This window comes from Pseudoliparis swirei, chromosome 1, assembly GCF_029220125.1.
Source record: "Pseudoliparis swirei isolate HS2019 ecotype Mariana Trench chromosome 1, NWPU_hadal_v1, whole genome shotgun sequence".
Taxonomy (NCBI): Eukaryota; Metazoa; Chordata; class Actinopteri; order Perciformes; family Liparidae; genus Pseudoliparis; species Pseudoliparis swirei.
The window spans coordinates 17,156,880-17,176,538 of record NC_079388.1 but is presented as its reverse complement, the minus strand read 5'-3'; the positions used below and the strand labels follow the sequence as shown (position 1 = coordinate 17,176,538).

The window sequence follows — 19,659 nt, the reverse complement described above, 5'->3', positions numbered from 1 at the left end:
TCTCAACGAGCTGAGAGTTCCCACAGCCGCGCACAGGGGAGGGCATTGTGTCTGGGCACACACACACACACACACACATACGTACAGTACCTACACCCACACCGTGTCACCTTACCAGGTGAGACTGGGAGAGTGACAAAGGAGTGAAAGCAGACGCCTCGCGTTGACCTTCGATGAGCGAAAAACAGACAACGTACAACTCCTATAACTGACACAGCTCAAAGCTATCAAACACGCATACTAAAAATACAGATAAAGATAAGAAATAATAATAATTTAAACTAATGGCATCATTTTTTATATATATTTAATATACAATTAAACCTCATTGTTCAGTTTATTCTTTGAAATGTTGTCCTCTAGAATACAAAAAGAGCCTCACAGGCAAACCACAAGCCCCTAAAGTCCAGCTGTCTTTGGTGGTCACATCAAAACATTAATGTGTTAGCCAACCGTGCAACAACAGTGAAGACCAGGGGACCTCCATTTGTTTGTGTGCACACACTCAGGACCATCTCCATCTCTAGAACTCTGAAGGTTAGTAGAACTGAACTTTAGACGGGTCTTTACTTGGCCCCGCTATACTTTGCTTTTATTTTCTGTTGTTGGCTGTCCTCTTGACTTTGAGTAAAGCCATTCTGAAGGGAGCGCTTGATTACCACGCAGCAGGTATCCCAGCAGGGGGTCCAGTGGCATCTTTACATGCGGACAATCCAGATTGATCTCATCCTCCTGTGGCTAGAAGGGAGATCAGGAGGTCAGAAAGGCAAAAGTTCACCGAGTCTGGATCAAGCCCACCGAACCCGGTCGGCTGAGGTGCACAGATTGACAAACGCTCGAGACAGGTGGAGGTGCCGAGGATTCCCTGTAAAGCTGATGAAGGTTTTGACACCCGCTGAGTGTGCTGGTGCTGGTGTTTGTCTCCTAAGCGGACTAAGTGGTCGTGGAAAGACGGTTTAAAAGGCGAGTAGAGAGCGCGTGTGATTTCAGAGTAAAGTGTGGCACTTTCATGTTCCAAAGAGCAAAAAAGAAATGGGCAAATTAGGGAAAAGTCTAACCTGGTACCAATTCAATCCTATTAACAGTGACGTTACTGTTGTTTATTATCGTAAGACCTAATTGCGTTGGTCTTCCTCTCCGTTTAACCCAAACCCTTTCTTTTCCCCACTATCCCAACAGCTGGCCCGAAAGGGAACGGAGACCAGAAGAGGTTGACGGTCCACTACAGAACCTCCCAGCACTACCAGGAGAATGTTTTCATCGAGGGCAGCAGGCCGCAGTACCTGGAGGACCTGCACACCGAGGCCCAGGAAGGCCTCAAGATCCTGCAGCAGGAAGGTCAGACCTACTGGCATATATGTGTGTCCGGCAAACTCATCGAATTAAAGTTTACCCACAAAGACTGCAGAAGGTTACGGTTGTAGTTTGAGCGTATTCGCAGGGTTCGTACGGTCACGAAAAACCTGGAAAAGTCGTGGAATTTTTTTATGTTTATTCCCAGGCCCGGAAAAAGTCGGTAACATTTTTCTATCCCAAAGGTTTTGGAAAAGTAATGAAAATGTTGTTATATTTATATGTTCGTTTGCACAGTTTAATTCAAAGAATGAACATTTGTATAAATATTTATTCTTTTAATCAAACGATTGTCATCCAGTTGTGTCGTCTAAGGTACACTCGTGTATACAACGAGATTTCACAAAATTCTTGGTCATGGAAATTTGGTTTAAAGTCATGGAAAGGTCCTGGAAAAGTCCCAGAAATCCATTGGTCAACATGTGTATGAACCATGTCTTCAGATTCTGCGTCTTATCGTCTTATTTCGTTCCCACAGAACACACCAACGGAGTGAACTCACCCGACGATGAGAGCGTCGCTGTAAGTGCCCCCAAAGCTCCGCGTTGTGTCTTTCTCATCCTTCCCGACTTTAACACACCGTGTGTGTCCGCTTCAGTCTACAGACACTCTGCGTCCGGAGCAGGACATCAGCTCCGTGGACGGAGGCGACTCTCCGACGTCCAGATCCACCGCCGGGAGCACCGGTACCACGGCGACCTCTGCGGTGTCGACCAGGCCGGCGCTCACCCGCCAAGGTAAAGCACAGTGAGCAGGAGGCGTCCGCGTCTCGTTCATCTCAGTCAAATCAGAGCCGATCGCCGAGCTCGTGCGGTGAGCAGCTTGTTCCTGGGTTTGCTGCTCGATGACAAACCATGAGCGCGTGTACTTATGTAGCATGCACATCACATTCTCAACTTCTTTGATGTCTCTTGCAGTTGATGGTGTGAAATCAAAGGAAAAGCAACACAGGCGCAGGCTGAGGCTTATTTTCAGTTTCTCAAAAAGTTCGAAGTGAAGTTAACAGCCTTTGCGTATCACAGCCGTAAGGCAGAATATGACATTCTGTGTGTGTGTGTGCAAAGAAAGTGTGATTCATATTCTAGTCCACATCTCAGACATCTTTTTGAAAATCCTCTGGAGAAGCCACTTCCCCAAAAATACGATCATATATTATGCGCCAGAGTTTCAATGCGTTGTCATGCATTATTCAATCTGCTCCTGTGCCAAATACAGATTTGAATAAAAAAGTACTCTTCCTCATTCAGTAATAGCTTCTCTGTTGCTCAGGTTCAACATTCAAGCCTCTGAATCCAGTTCAAAGACTAGATAAGAGCAGGAAGAGAAACCGGAGGACCACCATCATGGGTATTCCCAACCAGGTCCAGAAGGAGCTCGGTACGTCCACACCATCGTGCCAAACCAGCAGTCATAATGTATCCTCGGTGGTAAACGTGTGACTCACAGTCATCTGCCCTCCTCGCAGCATTGCACAGAAGCTCAACCTTCCAGCAGCTCGTTTCTCCCCCTGATCCCAGCGACGACCAATCAGGTGTAGTTATCATTCCAACGGTTGACGGAGGGAGTCCGGTAGCAAATGATGAGGGAGCGAGGGTGCATCTTTCAGAGCTGGAGGTAAAGGGTTCTTCCCAGTAGTTGTGTAAAATACATTACAGGGTTTTTTCGGGGTTCTTTTTTATCACTTAAGAATGGTCTTCTCTCGTCTCCTGAACAGGCATCCAGAGAGGACCAGCTGCTGAGGAAGCACCTCCAGGCATTGGACCAAGACGAGCAGCCCTTCAACCACCAGGGTTCTGGCTCCTACTTCGCCCCCCCCACGACCATGAGACCCAAGTCCCTTGCAGTACCTGGCATGACCTCTTTGTCCTCCCTCTGTCCTTCAACAATGTGTAGATTCCTCCAGGAACCCCAGGTGAGAATTAAATCAGTTCGGATGTGGCTTTACGATTCAATCGTCTGTGTTTACCTGATTCTTTGGTGACCATTTGTGAACTTTTTCTTCCCAGGGTCCTGTGATGTCCATATCTCCTCAGGCCACCTACATGTCTACGATCATTCATAATGCGGTCTTGCCAGCCTCGGTTGAAGTCATAGAAATTGACCGCAGCGGCAGCCGGACGCGTTCCAGCAGTGTAAACCAAGGCTATAACGTCCGCACTGTGAGCAAAAGCAGCCTGGCGTCCAGGGACTCATCAGTCAGCCCTTTGTTGTCCAGGAGATCGTATGGCGATGACGATGGCTCCCAAACTGGCAATTCCCAAGACGACTCCCTACTGATGCCCTCGTCGGCTTCGGGGTTGAACTGGAGCGACTCACAGTCTTCGAGGACCATTATTTCGAACTCCTCCCCGGTATCCTCCAAGGGTAGCAGGCGGAGCGCTAACTCCCGGAGAGTGAGCCCGGACGAGCGGGAACGCCACACAGGGAAGTCTAGCGGGGACCACGACCTCGTCAGTCTCCGGAGCTCAGTGAGCAGCTTCAGCAGTAAAAGGGAAACTGTTGTTACAGTTTCAGGGTCAGTGGCTGCTGGGGAAGATGAAAAGACCAAACTGAATTTCACTCGCAGCATGTCGGTTGTGAAGACCAAGCAACCCCCGCCACCTCCACGGAGAACCAACTCTCTGCATGGCAATAAGATCAGGAGCAACCCCAAGGTGCTGGTGGACCTCGATGAGTCCGTGTCTGGAGACGCCACAGAAGATATCGCAGCAAAGAATGAGGTGAAATCAATGATTGCAGACACCAGTAAGATCTTCACCCTCGTGTCAAACTCCACCGGGTCCAGCTGTCTGGATGTTTCCTCCACTCCCTTGAGCACCACGCCAACCTCCTCCACCGAGGCAGGAGGAGCAACAGAGCCAGAATCCAGTAGCTCCTCCCCTCAGAAAACTCCCTCGGAAGAGGAGAAATTCGAACGGACCATGTCCCCTTCCAGTGGCTACTCAAGTCAGAGTGGCACTCCGACACTCTCCCCAAAGGGGAACTCCCCAACGTCCCCCGACAAAGAGAAGAAGAAACCTGTCAAACCGGAGAGAGCCGTGTCTCGGGCCTCATCCTCAGCAGCTTCTCCCTCCTCCTCGCTTACCTCTTTATCGTCTGGCACATCTGAGTCTGTCCATCCAGATGTTTCCACGTCTAGCCCCAGTCTGCCTCCACGGGGATCTCCAACCCCTGCTGCTGCAAACGACTTCACTCCGGATCACAATTCTTCGACCTTGGGAGCTGAAGTCAGAGAGATGTTGAACATCCCACCACATCCCAAAGTCAAAGCGCCAAGTCCTCCTCCTCCGGAGACATGGGTCCACAACAGACGCACCTTTCAGCTCCTGTGTGGGCCTTGCCCTCATGAAAGCAAAGGGACCCAGCAACCAGCACAGATACAAGACAGCACGGTTAAACAGGTGGGAACCCAGACCGACGCCATCAAGGAGATGCAGGTTTCCGAGGAGAAACAATCAAGTATAGATAAATCTGTCTTAGAATTGTCAGAGAGCAAAATGAACCCTGAAACTTTGATAGAAATAGGTCCTGGTGGTGTTCATAGGGAGACGGAGAATAGCGAATGTTCAAGTGCCGAAGAGGAAAGGATGGAAGCAAGCGCAGACGTTCAGAGACGAGAGCGGAGTAGTAGCCCTGCAGCGAAGGACCCCAAGAGTCCAAAGAAAGATCCTCCTCCTGTCATGAAGAAACCCGTGACGGCGCCGAACAGAGAGGCGTCGGCAGAACTCTCGCTGGACAGACGGCAAAAGAAAATGAACGGCGGCGACACGACAGATGTTTGTTTCCATGTTGAGAACCACACGACCTCCACGCAGCATGGGGTGACCATTGTAGTTGATGAGAGCGACGATGTGATGGTCAAGAGGGAGGTCGCGTCCATGCAGACGCTTTCTGCGGAGGTCCCCAAAATTAGCAAGGCCTCGCCACCGCCGACCCCTCCCCCGGCATACCACCCTCCACCTCCTCCGTCAAGAAGGACGCCCCCTTCATCAGTGTCCACGCCACCAGATGAATTACAGAGGGTGCAGGAGGAGACCCCTGTTGCGGAGTCCTGCTGGCCACCTCCTCCGCCTCCTCTGGAAGGGGACTCTGTCTTTGACGGAGGAGATGAGGTGGACTTTCCTCCACCTCCTCCCCCCTTACTGACAGACAGCATGCCAAATGTGATGGACAGTTGTATCACAGTCGGAGGGTCAACTGAGGCCCGGAGTGAAGCTGGGACATCTGTACGTGGACACATTCCAGATGTGCAACCTGCTGTTACTCAAACAGTAACTGACACCAAACCAGAGGTTGTCGTGCAAGTTTCAGAAGCTAAAACCGCTGATGAGATTTTGTGCAAACCAGTGACCAACTCTGTTTCAGACAGTGTCCCACCTCCCCCAGTGGTGGCGTCCCCTTCGCCACCCATCACAAGAGCAGAGAACCCGGTATCGGTCCCTGCTTTAGTTCCTCCCCACAGTTTCCTGAAGCGGGACGCTCCCTCCGAGCCTCCGGTCAGTGCCCAACCTCCGGTTGCTGTCGCGGCAGCACCCACTTTACCAGCAGACGGCTTCGCCCACGGGATAAATTTCAGAAGGCAGCCCAGCGTACCAAACCGAGACGCCAGGAGCAAGGAGCTGCTTTCCCGCCACAAAAGTGCACCCGTCCCGAAAGAGGATGCGAACATACCTCTAGTCACCCCCTCCTTGCTACAGATGGTTCGCCTCCGATCAGTCAACGTGACTGAAGATCAGGTGACGGTTCCATCAGAGGACAAGGCAACGGACCGGGAAGCTTCAGCTCAGGAGATCTGCTCCGTCTCAATCCCAGGACCTCAACACGTTCCACAGAAGCCCATCCGAAAGTCTCTGTCACTGAGATCTCCCCCTCAGACAGTGAAGACTTCCCCCGTGGTGCTGAACCCCCCTTCCATGCGCTTACAGGAAGCCATACGGATAAAAACAGCAGCCATGTCTTCGAGAGATGGTTTTCCATCCCGACTGGGTGTGAGATCCTCCGCCTACAGCTCGGTCGGCGAGCAAGGGGCTCTGACCCTGAAATCCCCCGAGGGTTGCGACCTGCACAAGTCGCCGGCCTCCACCGCCAGCTTTATCTTCTCGAGGAGCACAAAACGGGTCGTCTTCGAGACCGCGGCTGCCTCCCCCTCCCCCGAAGCTCAGCAGACTCTGAAACAGAGCTCGGCGGCGGAGCTCGCGCGGCCGTCCGACCAATCAAACTGCGCCGCTTTCTCCAATGGCGGCGTGAAGTTGGACAAAGTTCCTCCGCCGGTAGCAAAGAAACCGGCCAACGGTCCTTCGCAGAATCTGCCCGCCGTCGACAGTAACGGGACTACACCTCCCGAGATGACGAGTAAGAGCAGCCCTTTCGTTTTTCTGTCGTTCTCGAGAGTCGTGAAAGAGTGATGTCATCAGGGGCCGCCGAGTGTGTGAACTCACTGAGAGCGTGAATCAATAGCTACTCTACGCACAATGCAAATTCCCGCATGACCGTGATCTTAACCCTCCTGTTACCTTCAAATGTACTAACATCTTTCACCCTTTTTGACCACAGCAGTTAAAACCTCCAGAAAATTATTAGAATTAATATTGTTTCCCAAGTTTAAGTGTGAGGTACTTTATGTTTGTTTGTTGACTACCTAAATATCCCTTTAAATAAATAAAAAAATTGATATTTACCTTCGCATTGAAAATGCGGAAGGTTATGTTTTGATCGCCGTGTATTTATTTATTTATTTGTATGCGTGTTATTCGCAAAACTCAAAAAGTATTGAACCGAATCGCATGAAATTTGGTGGGATGATTGGTTATTATCCGGGGACCAGTTGATTAGATTTTGGGATCGATCGGGTCAAAGTTCAAGGTCAAAGGTCATGAACAGGTCAAAATCTTCTTGAATCGCATGAAATTTGGTGGGATGATTGGTTATTATCCGGGGACCATTTGATTAGATTTTGGGATCAATCGGGTCAAAGGTCAAGGTCATGAAAAGGTCAACATCTTTTTTTTACCATAGCACGATCCATTTTTGTCCAATTGGCATGCAACTAATGCCAAAATGTTCATAATTCAATGCCCAATCTTGTGATATGCGAAGGTATGCGCTCTACCGAGTGCCCATTCTAATTCTTATATGTTTTACACAGTGAAAAACAACCTGGGGTCAAATTGACCCCAAAGAACACCAATGTGTACAGGACATTGAAAACATCTCATCATGTGAATTGTATGTTTTCCCAGTTGTCCCCAATAAATTAGGAAAAGTCCTGAAATATGAAGCACAACAAATTCTGTCTTTTTTTAGAGACGTCAAACATTAAATGGGGTCAAATTGACACCAAAGGTAACAGGAGGGTTAAAACAGCTAAGCGATTTTCACATAGCGGTAAAACCGTGTTTTTTCTTTCCACTCTCCATACAAACAAAAAGCAAACACACAACTAGCTCGCCTTCAGCTCTCTTCAGTCAAATGTGCGAGCGTGCGCTCCGATCAGCCTCGACCTGAAGCTTGTGATCATGCCTCAGCCGCTGAATCAGATTAGGACCGAACACTCATCAAGTGTGTTCCTGTAACTGCATTATGTCGTCTAACCTCCTCTCGTCTTCCCCTCCTTTCAGACACAAGAGTGACGGCGGACACCATTGAAACCCTGTTTTGAAAAAAGCGCTGGACCCGGCTCACGCCAAGAGGTTGACGCAAACACTTCAAGTACAAAACAACTCTCAGCAGGGAGCGACGTCACCGAGAGACGTTTAACCCGAGCGTCAAGTGTCGTGTGTTAACAGTCTCCTCCAAAAAGCCTTAGCCTGTCATGGCCTTCCTACATATTTATGCAAGAAAAAAGAAGAAAAAGCGTCGCTCCCAATTTTCATATGATAGCTTTACTCTGGAGTATTTTTCTAAGCTATAGTTTATCTCTCATTACGGGCCCTCAGGATGAAATGGTGAGAGCGCCTCCCAGAGGTAGAGATTGGTAGTGGTCACTGCAGCTCTGAGACAGAAGCATTTCTGTCCAAAGATGTCCTGTCTGTTACGTCTTTTTCTTCTTCCTCTTCTTCTTCTCTTTGTTGTGATTTTATACACGTTTAAGAAGTCGTCGGAAAAACAGCATTTTATCACCTTCTTGGCTTAAAAGATGGAGAATGAAAACACCCGCTTCTCACCGTGTGGATAGATGTGTCCGGGATAGAGCATGTGAGGGGGAAATAGATGCTGCACTCACAAGAATGAGAGGGAGGACGAGAAAGAATTAAGAGCTAATGCGCGAATGCAGACGCGCGAATTCTAATGCAAGAAAGCTGCCGCAGTTATGCTAACGCGGTAAAGCTGACGCAGTTATGCTAACGCGGGAAAGCTGCGTCAGTTATGCTAACGCAGTAAAAACAGCCTCCGACCGCAGCGACGACTCAGCGCTTTTGACACAATCTGCACAATCCCGTCTCGACGTTGAGCAACGGTTGAGACATTCTGATAAATCCTCGAGCACAACGGCGTTCCCGAGCTTCCTGTTTATTTATGCGTGGTCGTTTCCACTTGTAGCACTGTCGGTCACCTTTTCCTACCAAATATGAAATATTTAAGAATCCGTTTCACCTGACAAAAACCACTCTGCGGGGCGGCGGATGTGATCGGCCGTGGATTGATCGATACACTGGAGTCGATTTATTATGAGGTCGGCGTTTTTTTATATAAATTAAATCTTCTGCACCTATAATCTTTTAGCCCAAACTTTTTTTCCCGGTGGTAAATCCAGCTCATCACTATTTGCACAAAATACTTTCCCCACACCCATCAAAAAAATCATCGGTGTGTGAATTATACCGACTCTTCGTAACGGGGTCACAAATGCACGTCTCGATGATTATAAAAGAATTATGTACAGTTATTACTTCTATAAATAAAATGTAAGTGTAATAAAACTGTTTCCCTGCTTCCTTTTCTCAAAAAAATCGACATGAAGAGCGTCTCTCGTGAGACTCAAAACACATTAAATTAAATTCCTGCTGACCAGAGTTCAGCCAGCATTTATTCCAGAATAAAGCTGATTCATCATTTAATGTACCAGATATTGCTTTCCATACAGTTCCCCTCTCAAAGCAGCCGTCCTTTGGCATATTGATCATCTAAATATATGCATCTGCAGCCTGAAACCCATAAAACATGTTTTTATTCATCAGGTTTTGTGGATTTGCCATTTTAACCCGTATAAAGCAACGTAACATTAAGTCCCTTTTCAAACACCCGAGGTTCCTCATCAGCTCCTTCCAGGATTGAGCATCCAGTAGCGGGACGTGTGATGGAGTAACCCCAACCCTTCATTATCCAGAGTGACAGGACATCTAGTATTGTATTCGTATATTTAAGTGTGTGCACACCAAATGGAAACCAGGATTTTTTTAAAGAAACAGTAATGAATCTTAGCGTCGTACATACTCAAGAATAAAATTTAAGACGGCAGAATTTGTCCAAAAGCGTCCGAGACGTCTGGCGTCAATGTCCCCAAAGTCCTCCAGGAAACACCTCCAGGTGGCGCGAGGCCGTTTCTTGGACCAGAGCGCTCCAGGCGGCGGGCGGCGCCGCGTCTAGCTGACGGTTCCTCCTCTGAGGCTCTGACACGTGATCGGGCCGAGCTTCGTCATCAGCTGCCGGTCTTTCCACTGAGCCACGCAGCCGGAGGAGATCTTCAGGTCGGCCTGGACGAGAACACACAATCATCATTACTCCTTCAAGTTCTATCAGTGTTACTCCTTTAAGTTATATTATTACTCCTTTAAGTTCTATCAGTATTACTCATTTAAGTTCTTTCAGTATTACTCCTTTAAGTTCTATTATTACTCCTTTAAGTTATATTATTACTCCTTTAAGTTCTATCAGTATTACTCCTTTAAGTTATATTATTACTCCTTTAAGTTCTTTCAGTATTACTCCTTTAAGTTCTATTATTACTCCTTTAAGTTCTTTCAGTATTACTCCTTTAAGTTCTATTATTACTCCTTTAAGTTCTATCAGTATTACTCCTTTAAGTTATATTATTACTCCTTTAAGTTCTTTCAGTATTACTCCTTTAAGTTCTATTATTACTCCTTTAAGTTCTATCAGTATTACTCCTTTAAGTTCTATTATTACTCCTTTAAGTTCTTTCAGTATTACTCCTTTAAGTTCTATTATTACTCCTTTAAGTTCTATCAGTATTACTCCTTTAAGTTCTATTATTACTCCTTTAAGTTCTATCAGTATTACTCCTTTAAGTTATATTATTACTCCTTTAAGTTCTATTATTACTCCTTTAAGTTCTATCAGTATTACTCCTTTAAATTCTATTATTACTCCTTTAAGTTCTATCAGTATTACTCCTTTAAGTTCTATCAGTATTACTCCTTTAAGTTCTATCAGTATTACTCCTTTAAGTTCTATTATAACTCCTTTAAGTTCTATCAGTATTACTCCTTTAAGTTCTATCAGTATTACTCCTTTAAGTTCTATTATTACTCCTTTAAGTTCTATTATTACTCCTTTAAGTTCTATCAGTATTACTCCTTTAAGTTCTATTATTACTCCTTTAAGTTCTATCAGTATTACTCCTTTAAGTTCTATTATTACTCCTTTAAGTTCTATTATTACTCCTTTAAGTTCTATTATTACTCCTTTAAGTTCTAGTCCAATATGCCATCACGGAAAAATACATCAGATTGTCTAACATACTTGGCAAGAAATGGTTCTGATTAGGGCTGCAACTAACAATTATTCTAATAATCAATTAATCTATAAATATATTTTTAAACATTAACTTCTATCCCTTTATTCAAAAACAGAACTGACAACACTTTACTCACCCGACTATTCGTGGTTCATTCATGCCTTAGAGGGGGCGGGGCTTATCTCTGTTGCTTTGCTCCATGTCAAATTATATTTCCCCCCATCCACCCGACCACTAGTTCTGCTTTATACTCGTTGAAATCCCACAAACGTCTGAACATCCAACGCCCTCGTGTTCGGGTTCATCTCATTCGTTGCCAACTATTCAAATAATCGATTTTTATTGAGTCATTGTTGCCTAGTTCTGATTCTGATGTAAATAACATTATTCAGTTTCATCTTTAATTGTATCTCACTACGCCCTTTCGGGTCTCCGCGGTACGCATATTGGGAGCTCTAATCGAAAGTTAATTCTGGAATTTAAGAAAAAGAGAAGAATTTAGAAAGCTCTTAAATTACCGTTTCCCCTGATTGCCACAGGAATTTGACTAATCTGAATCCGACAAAGACGTACCTGGACTTTCTCCCACACCTTCTTCTTGGGGTTGAGCCTGTCGTCCGGCTTGCCCGTCTCGTACCCCTCCACGAAGACGCGCTCCCCCGGAGACGACCCCTCTGGGGGGTCCAGAGGCTCCACCCTCCTGGGCTCCCCTTCACTGGAGGACAGGAAGAAGACAAACACAGTCAGACCGAGGAGAAGGATTTATCCCCACAAAGACAAAGACGCCGAGACTCACGCGGAGGCGCACAGCAGCATGGCCTGAGACTCGATGCCTCGCATCTTCTGGGGCTTCAGGTTGCACAGCACCAGCACCAGCCGGTCCTGCAAGGCCTCCTGGGAAACGAACGCCACCAGCCCGCTGACCACCGTCCTCGGCTCCGGCTCGCCCACGTCGATCTTCTCCAGGTACAGAGAGTCGGCGTCCGGATGCTGGGAACCAAATAAAACCCGTGAGAGAGAGAGAGAGAGAGAGAGAGGGAGAGAGGGGGAGAGAGAAAGGGAGAGGGAGAGAGTGAGAGAGAGGGAGAGAGAGAGAGGAGAGAGAGAGAGGGAGAGAGAGGGAGAGAGAGAGAGGAGAGAGAGAGAGAGGAGAGAGAGAGAGGGAGAGAGGGAGTGAGAGAGAGAGAGAAAGGGAGAGGGGGAGAGAGAGTGAGAGAGAGAGAGGGAGAGAGAGACAGAGACAGAGAGGGAGAGGGAGAGAGAGGAGAGAGAGAGAGAGAGGGAGAGAGGGAGAGAGGGTGAGAGAGAGGAGAGTGAGTGAGAGGGAGAGGTGAGTGAGAGGGAGAGGAGTGAGAGGGGAGAGTGAGGAGAGGAGTGAGGGAGGGAGAGAGAGAGAGAGAGTGAGGAGAGAGGAGAGGAGAGAGTGAGTGAGAGGGAGAGGAGAGAGAGGAGAGACAGTGAGGAGAGGGAGAGTGAGGGAGAGTGAGGGAGAGAGAGAGAGAGTGAGAGGGAGAGAGTGAGGGAGAGGGAGAGAGTGAGAGAGAGTGAGAGTGAGAGTGAGAGTGAGAGGGAGAGAGTGAGGGAGAGAGGGAGAGAGTGAGAGAGAGATGGAGTGAGAGAGAGAGAGTGAGAGGGAGAGAGAGGGAGAGAGGAGAGGAGAGAGAGTTGAGAGAGAGAGTGAGAGAGAGAGAGAGAGAGAGAGTGAGAGTGAGTGAGAGGGAGAGAGTGAGGGAGAGAGGGAGAGAGTGAGAGAGAGATGGAGTGAGAGAGAGTGAGAGGAGAGAGAGTGAGGGAGAGGAGAGAGAGAGAGAGGAGAGGTGAGTGAGAGGAGAGGAGAGGAGGGAGAGGGAGGAGGAGGAGAGGGAGAGAGTGAGAGAGTGAGAGTGAGAGAGAGTGAGAGGGAGAGTGAGAGTGAGGGAGTGAGAGAGAGAGGGGGAGAGTGAGAGAGAGGGAGGGAGAGGGAGAGAGAGTGAGAGTGAGGGAGAGGGAGAGAGGGAGAGAGTGGGAGAGGGAGAGAGTGAGAGAGTGAGGGAGAGAGAGTGAGAGAGAGTGAGTGAGAGAATGAGACAGTGAGAGGGGGAGAGAGAGGGAGAGGGAGAGAGGGAGAGGGAGAGAGTGAGAGAGAGGGAGAGAGAGAGAGAGAGATTGATGCTGCTCAGGTGATCATGTGACCTACCTTCCCCACACTGATGATCCTGCCCACCCTGATGTCCACTCTGGAGGGGGCCAGCTCGTCTTCCTCTCCTCCTCCTCCTCCTCCTCCTGCTGCTGCTTTGGCACCCTTTCCTCCTTCTGATCACACACACACACACATGATGCACCTCCACATCGACGCCCTTGGATTAACAGAGTGGCGAGAGGGGAGCCAGAGGGGATGCTGGGTAAAGCACTGACTGGTCGTTGAGGGGTAGGCGGCGTTGCTGAGCTTGCGGAGCTCCGGCGACTCGAACTTCTTCCTGATTGGCTGCAGCAGTTTGTTCAGCGCCACCTCCACGGAGGCCTTCAGGTCCCCGGGGTGGACCGCCTGCCGGAGAAGAAGAAAGAATTATTCCATACTTTAAATAAACTAGTGTGTCTATACTTTACTTTGATGGGCTGATAAATAATCACTTTATCTCGTGTATTTCATCAAAGTGTAATTTTTTTTCGTTTGTGCGTTTAATTGCACAAAGAAAAAAGTGTTTTTCACGTCTTGCAAGTTCAATTTACAATAAAAAAACACATAAAAAGTAGCGTCCGTTATAACACGCGTGTGATTAAGTAAATAACGTAAAAAGCATCATGAAAGCTGCTTATAATCATAAAAAACGATTGATAGCGGTGATTCTTGTCCTCCATCACTTGGTATCAGACCTAATCTATAAGATAAGAGATAAGAGGTTTTTTATTGTCATTGTTTTTATACAACAACGTTTCGTTTGGCCGGTAGCAGCAAACAACAAAGAAAGACAATATAATAAACACAGGATAACAATGCTCGCATAAAGACTCCACCTCCTCGGCAAAGTCCTTCTCCAGCTCCTCAAACGCCGTGTAGATTTTGTCTCCGCCCATCTTGGCGTCTCTTTTGATGCAGAACTCTGAAATCACAACAATCCCCAGATGTCAACTCGGCTCTCGCGAGCGGAAGGAAAGCGTCCGACGGGGCGGAGAGACGCTCTACCTCCGTCGAGAGGGAACGCCACCGACTTGACGAAGGAGAGGACTCCGTTGTTCTGGATGTTGCCCGGCTCACAGAAAGCCTTCTTCAGCTTCTTCTTCACCTCCGCAGCGGAGTCCACCAGATCGATCTTTGAGTCCTGCGGACGACAGAGAGACGATGCATCGGAATCTTGACTATGAGTATTTATATACGTTTATTTGCGTGTGACGTACTTCCTCCGAGGAGCTCATCTTGGCCCCCGTCAGCCCGGGAACCATCGGGTTCATGAGGTGGGAGCGCTTGGCGTAGCCGAGAGACGGCAAGTACTGGAGGCGGAAGGGAGGCGTCGGTTAGGATCTGCAGTTCATACGATGTGGACTGCGGAAAACTGTTGCATGCTGGGAATTTCATTTCGGTGACGTAGGCGATGGAGGTGGGGGAAGATGGAGGCGGGCGGTACCTTCTCCGCCAGAGTGAAAATCTTCCTTTGGTCGACTCCTCCGAACTGGGCGTCCACCTTCAGGTACTCCTCGTCCAGAGCCTGAGAGCAACGAGACATTTAATACGCAAATTATGCAAAGCATATACAAAAAGAAGCTTTTATTTGGAGTAGTTACACTACCGTTCAAAAGTTTGGGGTCACTTAGAAATGTCTTTATTTTTCAAAGAAAAGCACTGTTTTTTCAATAAAGATAACATTAATCAAAAATACACACTATACATTGTTAATGTGGTAAATGACGATTCTAGGTGGAAACGTCTGGTTTCTAATGAAATATCTCCATAGGTGTATAGAGGCCCATTTCCATCAACTATCACTCCAGTGTTCTAATGGTACATTGTGTTTGCTAATCGCCTTAGAAGACTAATATCTGATTAGAAAACTCTTGTGCAATTATGTTAGCACAGCTGAAAACAGTTATGCTGGTGATATAAGCTATAACTGGCCTTCCTTTGAGCTTGAAGTTTGAAGAACAAAATTAATACTTCAAATATTAATCATTATTTCTAACCTTGTCAATGTTTTGACTATATTTTATATTCATTTGATAAATAAAAGTGTGATTTTTCATCGAAGACACGAAATTGTCTGGGTGACACCAAACTTTTGAACGGTAATGTCAATATGGCAGCGTTGGAAATACACGAGGGCAAAACTACCCATAAGAAATATAATTTAGCCTCTGATATCACTCGGAGGGGCAAACAATGTCCCGTAATTCTGATAATTTAATAGTGTTTTTGTTCTTTGTTGTGTGTCCTATCTGTATTGCCTGTACTAGGGAGGTACACCAACAACAAAAACAATAAATATAATTTTTAATAATATATTTGTTTTAAATTAGTAATAATTGTTAATAGTTGTTTAATTTTTTTTAAATAAAAATAACCACAAAAAAATGTCTGTTTTATGTTTTGTTTTAATTTTTTTCCAATAAATATAATTTTTAATTATAAACAAACAAAGAAATTAGTTATAATTGTTAATAGTTATTTACATTATTTTAATAAAAATAAATAACCACAGAAAATAAGAATACAATTGCAGTTTCAGTAATAACAAACAGGGGGGGGGGGTGTTACCTGCAGGCCCGGGTAGAGCAGGCCGCTCAGCATGGGATGCTCCACCTGTTTCACCACCTCGGCTCCGGCCTTCTTCGCGTCGTGCTCCGTCACCATGGAGGAGAGGCGGTACATGTCCAGAGTGTACTCCCTGACCACGGGAAGGAAACCAGAAGCTCAAACAGCATCTCACGTTTTTGGAGAAGAACAAGAAGAGAAAAAAGCGACATCGTCCGACCTCCCGTCTCTGGGTCTCTGGTTGGGAGGTCGTCCGAGCGCTAGCTACGAGCTACGAGCGCTCGCTACCAGCGTTGTCAAAGCTGAAGACGTCTGCCGCGGTTTGAATTCTACTCCATGTAAATCCAGAACATTCCCTCCTGTTTGCACATTGACAGTAAATAAACAATAAATAAATAAACAATAAATAAATAAACAATAGCGCCCGCTGACCTGCTGAGCTGGAAGTCGGTCCCCTTGACGAACTTGAGCTTCTCCAGGGGAACGCCGATGCTCTCCAGCATGGCCTTGATCACCTGCTCGTAGAACTGAACCCGGAGCGCCAGCAGCTCCCAGGGGGCCTTCATGTTGTCCAGGAAGGCGTGAAGGTCGGCAAAGAGGATGGTGACCTGGAGGGGGGGGGGAGGATGATGAGGAGAAGGAAAAGCAGGAGGAGGAGAGGAAGAAGGAGGATGAGGAGAAGGAAAAGCAGAAGGAGGAGAAGAGGAAGAAGGAGGATGAGGAGAAGGAAAAGCAGAAGGAGGAGAAGGAGGAAAAGAAGAAGGATGAGGAGAAGGATGAGGAGAAGGAAAAGAAGAAGAAGGAGGAAAAGAAGGAGGATGAGAAGTAAAAGCAGGAGGAGGAAAAGAAGAAGGAGGAGGAAAAGAAGGAGGAGAAGAAGAAGGAAGAGGAGAAGGAAAAGCAGAGAAGGAGGAGGAAAAGAAGATGGAGAAGGAGGAAGAGAATGAGGAAAAGAAGAGGAAGGAGGAAAAGAAGAGGAAGAAAAAAAGGAGGATGAGGAGAAGGAGAAGCAGAAAAAGAAGAACAAAAAAAGAAGAAGAAGAAGAATGAGGCCGTAAAGGAAGAAGAAAAAGAAGGAGAAGAAGAAAAAGAAAAAGAAGAAGAATGAGGCCGTAAAGGAAGAAGAAAAAGAAGGAGAAGAAAAAGAAACAGGAAGCCACTGTTGTAAGCGGAGCTCTGATTTAACTCTCAGGTCCTCTCTGATTGGTCGAGCTGCTGGTGATTTAACTCTCAGGTCCTCTCTGATTGGTCGAGCTGCTGGTGATTTAACCCTCAGGTCCTCTCCGATTGGTCGAGCTGCTGGTGATTTAACCCTCAGGTCCTCTCTGATTGGTCGAGCTGCTGGTGATTTAACTCTCAGGTCCTCTCTGATTGGTCGAGCTGCTGGTGATTTAACTCTCAGGTCCTCTCCGATTGGTCGAGCTGCTGGTGATTTAACTCTCAAGTCCTCTCCGATTGGTCGAGCTGCTGGTGATTTAACCCTCAGGTCCTCTCTGATTGGTCGAGCTGCTGGTGATTTAACTCTCAGGTCCTCTCCGATTGGTCGAGCTGCTGGTGATTTAACTCTCAGGTTCTCTCTGATTGGTCGAGCTGCTGGTGATTTAACCCTCAGGTCCTCTCCGATTGGTCGAGCTGCTGGTGATTTAACCCTCAGGTCCTCTCTGATTGGTCGAGCTGCTGGTGATTTAACCCTCAGGTCCTCTCTGATTGGTCGAGCTGCTCCTGAGTGCTCACCTCACATCCGGCCTTCAGGAAGTCGGCGATCTTGGACATGGGGACGAAGTAGGCGATGTGGGGCCTCCCGGTGGTCGCCGTGCCCCAGTACACCTTCAGCTCCCTCTCCTGGAGGACCTGCTTCAGCTTCTCCTCCCCGAGCACCTCCTGCAACGCAGAGTCAGCAGAGGAGTGACGCCGGGCGGCCGGGAGGAGCAGAGGGTGTGTGTGTTTGTTTGTTTGTTTGTTTGTTGGTTTCCCACCTGGAGGTTCCTCGTTATGAGCTGGAACTTCTCATCTGGACTCAGCTGATCGGCCATGATGCAGAGTCTTCTGAGGAAGAGGAGGAGGAAAAGAAGAAGTATGAGGAGGGAAATAAGGAGGAAAAGAAGGAGAAGGAGTAGGACAATAAGGAGAAGGAGGGGAGAAAATGGAAAAAAAGGAGGAAAAGAAGGAGAAAAAGATTGAGAAGGAGAAGAATAAGAAGGAAGAAAGAGGACAAGAAGATGGAGAAGGAGAAGAATAATATGAAGAAGAAGGAAAAGAATAATATGAAGAAGAAGGAGAAGATGGAGAAGAAGAATATGAAGAAGAAGGAGAAGAAGAATATGGAGGAGAAGGAGAAGAAGAAGAAGAATTAGATGGAGAAGGAGAAGAAGAAGAAGGAGGATACTTGAGGTTTCTCTCTTTTAAATCACTTATAGTTTCAAGGAGATGATGCAACATTTCTCAGTCCTGTCCTCAAACAAAAAGCGTTCGTTGACATGTTTAGAAAACAAAACCCTGCAGCTCAACTTATTTCCTGTAAGCCGAATTCACCCGAAGACCAGGACCAGGTCCAAAAGGTTCTGATCCAGCCTGTAGGCTGTCGGTTCTGATCCACATCCCAGTGAGTTAGCCACCGAAAAGGCAACGTAGACGTCCAAATGTTGCACCTACCGCCAAAAAAAATTCCTCGTTTGTGTAAACATTCCTGGCAATAAAACTGTTTCTGATTCTGATTCTGATTCTGAACAGGACGTATATCTCAATGTAATACGTGTATAGACGGCACAACACGTCCAATATGTTTCACTCTCAAACCCACAGTTTATTCTACAGGTCATTCAGTCAACGTCAAGACATTATATGAGGATATTATCTTGAAGTTCGCGGCCCCGGCTCTCCTTTAACGTCCCGCTGGTGTTGAATGAACGAGCTAACCGAGCTAGCAGCGAACCCATGTGCAGCTAACTGACGTCACGGGGTTTTTAAACTACAACTGCAACTCTCCGTCTCCGGGTCTTCTAAACGCATTCCCGGTTCGCCGTGAAGCCGCAACGGAACAACCGACCGACTCACCTCTGAACCCGTCACAACGAGACGTGGCTGAGGACGAGCTGTCAGTGTGTTGCATCAGCGTCGGCGTCCACTCTGCGATCGACTCCCCGGGAAGTCCAGGGGGAAGCAATCGAGAGCAGAGCGCGCGATCGGGAGGCAACGCGTCGTTATTGTGCGGTTAGGGGAGAACGCAGGCTCTATGGACTGCTTTTAATCCGTTTTTATTGTGTAATTTACTGTTATTGTAATTTATTGGACCCTTATATGATCATACTTTGTTAATTTTATTTTGGTTGTACTCCTGTCAAGCACTTTGTGACTTGTCTGTAAAACGTGCAATATAAATATACGTCTACTTACTTGTTGTTGTCCTATTACAGGAGGGAAAAAAGCAGAACAATAAATAAACTGATTTTGGGCCACTTTAAGAACTGTGTATTGTGTATATAAATAGTCTCCTCCATGTCCCCATTATAGCGGAACCCAACAGATTAAATATGAAATATAAATTACATATCGGCCTTCTAAAAAGACAGTGAAAAGTATTGTCGTTAAAGCAGGACCCACGTCAGATTATATTGTGCCTCGCTAAAGTTTTGCACATAATTCAAATTGTGTGCAACTAATTGCCCGTTAAATTGGCTTAGAAGTGACGAGACATTTACTACTCACTAAAACTAAAATCACATCTAAATACACAATTGACAAGATCATGACACAAATTAGTCATGATTTTAATAACAAATTACAGCATTTTCCTTTGTCATTAATTTCTATATGTGCTGCTAAAAGTAATAACTAGTAGGTTTATTAGCCACACTGACTTTCTACTGCAACAATGGATGGAGCCACT

At 46.8% G+C, this 19,659-nt stretch overlaps 2 protein-coding genes across 6 annotated transcripts in view; one reads left to right on the top strand and one right to left on the bottom strand.

Annotated features, from left to right (window-relative positions):
* The window catches only part of kiaa1522 (KIAA1522 ortholog), a 38,218-nt gene extending 28,941 nt beyond the window's left edge, over nucleotides 1-9,277 (top strand). For all 3 annotated transcript variants that reach the window (XM_056412000.1, XM_056411994.1, XM_056412009.1), the window contains 8 exons: nucleotides 1,180-1,338; nucleotides 1,832-1,875; nucleotides 1,952-2,090; nucleotides 2,623-2,730; nucleotides 2,819-2,967; nucleotides 3,068-3,265; nucleotides 3,360-6,705; nucleotides 7,971-9,277. In XM_056412000.1, coding sequence (XP_056267975.1) covers nucleotides 1,180-1,338; nucleotides 1,832-1,875; nucleotides 1,952-2,090; nucleotides 2,623-2,730; nucleotides 2,819-2,967; nucleotides 3,068-3,265; nucleotides 3,360-6,705; nucleotides 7,971-8,011 — 4,184 coding nt within the window. In that variant the 3' untranslated portion in view covers nucleotides 8,012-9,277. The remainder of the gene's footprint in view (nucleotides 1-1,179; nucleotides 1,339-1,831; nucleotides 1,876-1,951; nucleotides 2,091-2,622; nucleotides 2,731-2,818; nucleotides 2,968-3,067; nucleotides 3,266-3,359; nucleotides 6,706-7,970) is intronic.
* A 112-nt stretch (nucleotides 9,278-9,389) lies between these two features.
* Nucleotides 9,390-18,918, bottom strand: yars1 (tyrosyl-tRNA synthetase 1). 3 transcript variants are annotated; one of them, XM_056412021.1, is made up of 14 exons: nucleotides 18,828-18,918; nucleotides 17,750-17,819; nucleotides 17,508-17,654; nucleotides 16,206-16,381; nucleotides 15,777-15,906; nucleotides 14,653-14,733; nucleotides 14,426-14,518; nucleotides 14,214-14,349; nucleotides 14,045-14,130; nucleotides 13,445-13,574; nucleotides 13,227-13,342; nucleotides 11,847-12,040; nucleotides 11,624-11,765; nucleotides 9,390-10,046 (listed from the first exon to the last, which is right to left on the bottom strand). In XM_056412021.1, exons 2-14 carry the CDS (start codon nucleotides 17,804-17,806, stop codon nucleotides 9,936-9,938), a joined length of 1,599 nt encoding a protein of 532 aa, XP_056267996.1. In that variant the 5' UTR covers nucleotides 17,807-17,819; nucleotides 18,828-18,918; the 3' UTR covers nucleotides 9,390-9,935. The 3 variants fall into 3 exon arrangements, with proteins under 3 accessions (XP_056267996.1, XP_056268010.1, XP_056268004.1); XM_056412035.1 differs by having other exon boundaries at nucleotides 17,750-17,816; nucleotides 18,828-18,868; XM_056412029.1 differs by lacking the exon at nucleotides 18,828-18,918 and adding an exon at nucleotides 18,282-18,809.
* Nucleotides 18,919-19,659: the final 741 nt, after the last annotated feature.